Source organism: Haemaphysalis longicornis, unplaced genomic scaffold (genome assembly GCF_048455015.1).
Source record: "Haemaphysalis longicornis isolate Haplotype H1 unplaced genomic scaffold, Haemaphysalis longicornis Haplotype H1 scaffold_6, whole genome shotgun sequence".
NCBI classification, from domain to species: Eukaryota; Metazoa; Arthropoda; class Arachnida; order Ixodida; family Ixodidae; genus Haemaphysalis; species Haemaphysalis longicornis.
This window is the reverse complement of record NW_027526407.1, coordinates 155,460,191-155,463,670: the sequence shown is the minus strand read 5'-3', so window position 1 is coordinate 155,463,670 and position 3,480 is coordinate 155,460,191. Positions and strand designations below refer to the sequence as shown.

The 3,480-nt window shown below is 53.5% G+C and overlaps 1 protein-coding gene across 1 annotated transcript; it reads right to left on the bottom strand.

Moving 5' to 3' along the window:
• Positions 1-393: 393 nt before the first annotated feature.
• On the bottom strand, positions 394-3,480 carry LOC144141999 (vacuolar protein sorting-associated protein 4-like). Its single transcript, XM_077673430.1, has 2 exons — positions 3,196-3,480; positions 394-1,266 (listed from the first exon to the last, which is right to left on the bottom strand). Exons 1-2 carry the CDS (start codon positions 3,478-3,480, stop codon positions 394-396), a joined length of 1,158 nt encoding a protein of 385 aa, XP_077529556.1.

The following is a 3,480-nucleotide window of genomic DNA, read 5'->3' as shown; positions in this document are numbered from 1 at the left end:
GTGGATTTCGCGTGGTGGGCGAAGAAGATATGAAATGACATGGGCATCAAAGAAGAAAAGGGGCTCTTGCACTAACGAAACGTATTCGAAACTTCAGGCAAGTATGAAAAAAAGAAAGAAGTGTTGGCGGTTCCTAAGGGGTGCCGCTACAGAAAGTACGTACGTAAATGTGTAAAAGGTCGATGACCAGCGTTTTGTGAATACAAAATGTTTAATTTCTTGGAGGTAATGAATCCTCCTTACGGTCATCATTACTGATTCATTTCAAACAAGCGGCAAATTTCGGAGAGTATTTGCTGAAAAAATGCCCGTTGATTTTGTTTGTCCACGAACGAGACGGACCCGAGGTAATTTGTCCTCCTCGCGCACCCGTCATGCGCTGCCTCCGCTGCGCTAGTTGGCCGTAGGGTTCGCCTGAATGAACTCGGCGTGCTTGGGCGCGTCCTCCTCGCTTAGGTCAGGCGTGATGACGGGCGCCACGGCGTCCATGTCGGGCTTGTTCAGGTGATTGCACCTCTCGGCGTCCTCCTTCATCTTCACGGCTTCGAGGTTGTGGAAGTTGCGCGCCAGCGCGTAGCGGACGATGCGCTGCAGCTGGTAGCGCGAGAAGCGGGCGGTCTTCTTGGCCAGGTCCTCCATGTCTCCGTCCTTGTACGTCGGGCAGCGCAGCTTGCCCATCTCTTCCTTGATGATGGCCAGGCGGGCCTCCTCGGTCTCCGGGATCGGGATGTTGATGCGGGCATCGAAGGCGCCCTTCATTCCCTCCTCGATGAGCCAGGGCCGGTTGGCGGTGGCAATGATGATCTCGCGGTACTCCTTCTTGGCGGCCACCTCGTCCAGGTACTCCCGCAGCCCGGACTTGACGGCATCGACCACGGGCTTCTTGGCGTCGGGGTAGTCGGCCAAGTAGAGCTGGTCGAGGCACTCCAGCACCAGGACGCCCGTGTTGTGCTTCTTGAAGTTCCTCACCAGCATCTTGGTCATCTTGGCCGCGTCGTGCGTCAGGCCACCGATGACGAAGAGGTCGAGGTCGACGATGAAGACGGACTTTTCGGGATACTTGACGTAGAGAGACTTCATGAGCAGCGACTTGCCCGTGCCGTGCGGTCCGTGGAGCAAGATCGTCGAGGCGGCCTTCGCCTTCGGATCCGTGATGATCTGGGTGAGCACGAGCTTGGCGCCGTCGATGCCCTGGATGTCGCAGACGAAGTTGATCTTTTTGCCCGAGGTCACGGTTCCGGCAGCAGTGCACCACGGCGGAAGCACCTGCGCACACACGACGGCCCGTGTGTCTACAGCCCCGCCACAGCGATCTTGTGCGGCTGTGGCGCTGTCGTAGGGGGGTTTCCCCCTCCACTGCCACTTGCACGAGAAAGAGCACTTCTACGAACCTCCCACAAATAGCAATCACCACAAAGCTCGTAAATATTTGAATAACCGGAACCCCATATTTAACTCACTAAAACACATTATAGGTGTTTTCCCACCGTAACATCGCACTAGGTTCGAATTAATCGTTGTTTGTAAGCAGGAGGAAATTGCTAGCTTGGTACGTTTGGCATGAGCAAGTCTGCGCAAGTCTTAGAACAAACGGAAGGTGTCGGCAGAGTCAAAAAAGGTGGGTTCAAACGAACAGCCTTACCTTATTCTTCAATATCACTGCGTAGTTGGGCACAACACTTCAAGTGCTACTTCTGCCTACAGAACAGAAATTCCAGTCTGAAGTGTGTCCGTGCAATGAGAGAGTGCGGTAGCTCATACACTCAAACGGGGGAGAAACAGGAGTTCTCTGCGTCTAAGTTCTTTTCGGAGCGGTGCAGCAACTCTGCAGGTAAGCAGGCTGTACTAACAAAAACAATGCCGGTTTAGTTTGGGTGCGCGTTCAGGAGAGAAACATTTTAGTTCCGGTTGCCTCCGTCATGCTGAAGAGAAAAAACCAGTCATGAATGTCTTTGTAGCGCCAATGGGGATGCAGAATCTACGTGAGTAGCCGAACTGTTTCTCCGTGAAGCGGCAAAGCATTTTTTTCGGCACTGTATTGGGTTTGCGTTTAAAAATGTAGCTTCGGGTCCCCTCTTAGTGCCAGTAGAGACAACCGCTTTGGTTTGGTCTGCGGTTCAAGAACAGTTTCAGCCCGAAGACTTGAAGCGCAGCGAATAAGCCCTTGCCCACTAAATGCAGCCCAGCCCAGTTCGTTGTCAAACGCATTTGTCACGAATGAGTAGACGGAAACAACAGCAGGACGGTAAAGAATTGAACGGGTGCAATTACAAACCAAACAAAAGTAGTGAAACCTGTGACCATTGCTTTTTATTTTGTACGCGTTATCTAGATTGACCTTGAGTCCAGCGTGCTCTGCTGAAGTTATGTCGCCTGACAGGGGTGTTTGCACGGGGCTATGAAGGCCTTGCAAAGTTTGGTAGCGCTTACACAGACGAGGGTTAAGTGACTGGGCACACACAGGGAGCTAGTGTGGGTCCAGTGGCTTCGTTTTTGTTGCGGAAGCTACACTGCCCGTGTTTGAGTAGTTTCGCGTGGACCTTGAAGTGCCATGTTGCGCAAGCGCGAGGAGCATTGTGTTGGATTGGATTGGATCTAATTGGATTTGATTTGGATTGGATTGGAAATCGAATAAACTGGAGTACGTGTGTAGAGAATTGGGTTTGCACATTCGCCGGTCTGCGCATTCCAGAGGAGTGACGTCATAGCCGCGGCAGAAGCACTGGCGCCGGCGAGCGCCCAGCTGTGCGCCTCCGTTTCGCAGTCGCCAAGTCTGACGCTGCGCTTGAGCCGATTGATAGCCGTTTCGCGTTGCTCCTGCAGAGCCATGCTGCGCATGCGCGAGGAGCAGTGACTGGACTGGACTGGACTGGACTGGACTGGATTGAACTGGACTGGACTGGACTGAACTGGATTGGATTGGATTGAACTGGATTAGATTGGATTGGAAGGGAAATCGTTTTGGCAGCAGTAAGCATGATAATCAGCTAATCCTAGACAACCAGGAAACCCAAGAATAAACAGCTGAACCTTAGCTCACGCTACGTATTTCCTGGCATGACCGAGCTAAGCCACTGCTAATTCTGTCTGTGCAGAGCTAAAAAACTTTTGCAATGTCCACCCAAAAGGCTCAAAGTAGCACTCTATGAAGGCCGCTCAGCGCCTCCAGCCCGACAAGTGCATGTTCCCGCTCACCTGGGACAGCACGGAGGCCTGGTGCAGCTTCTTCAGCTCGGGCAGTCCATCTCCGGCCACCTCGTGTTCGGCGTCTCCGGCGAACTCCTTGAGCTTCTGCGCCCGCTCCACGTAGGGCGCGCACGTGTTGCGGATAAGCAGCGCGGCGCTGAGGTACGACTCCATGGCTTTGCGGTAGAGCCGGATGGCGTTGGCGAACTGCTTCTTGCCGTCCTCCACATTGGCCTGGTTTGACAGGTCCACGGCCACCTTGATGTCGTTGATGAGCGTCACCGGCACAACCAT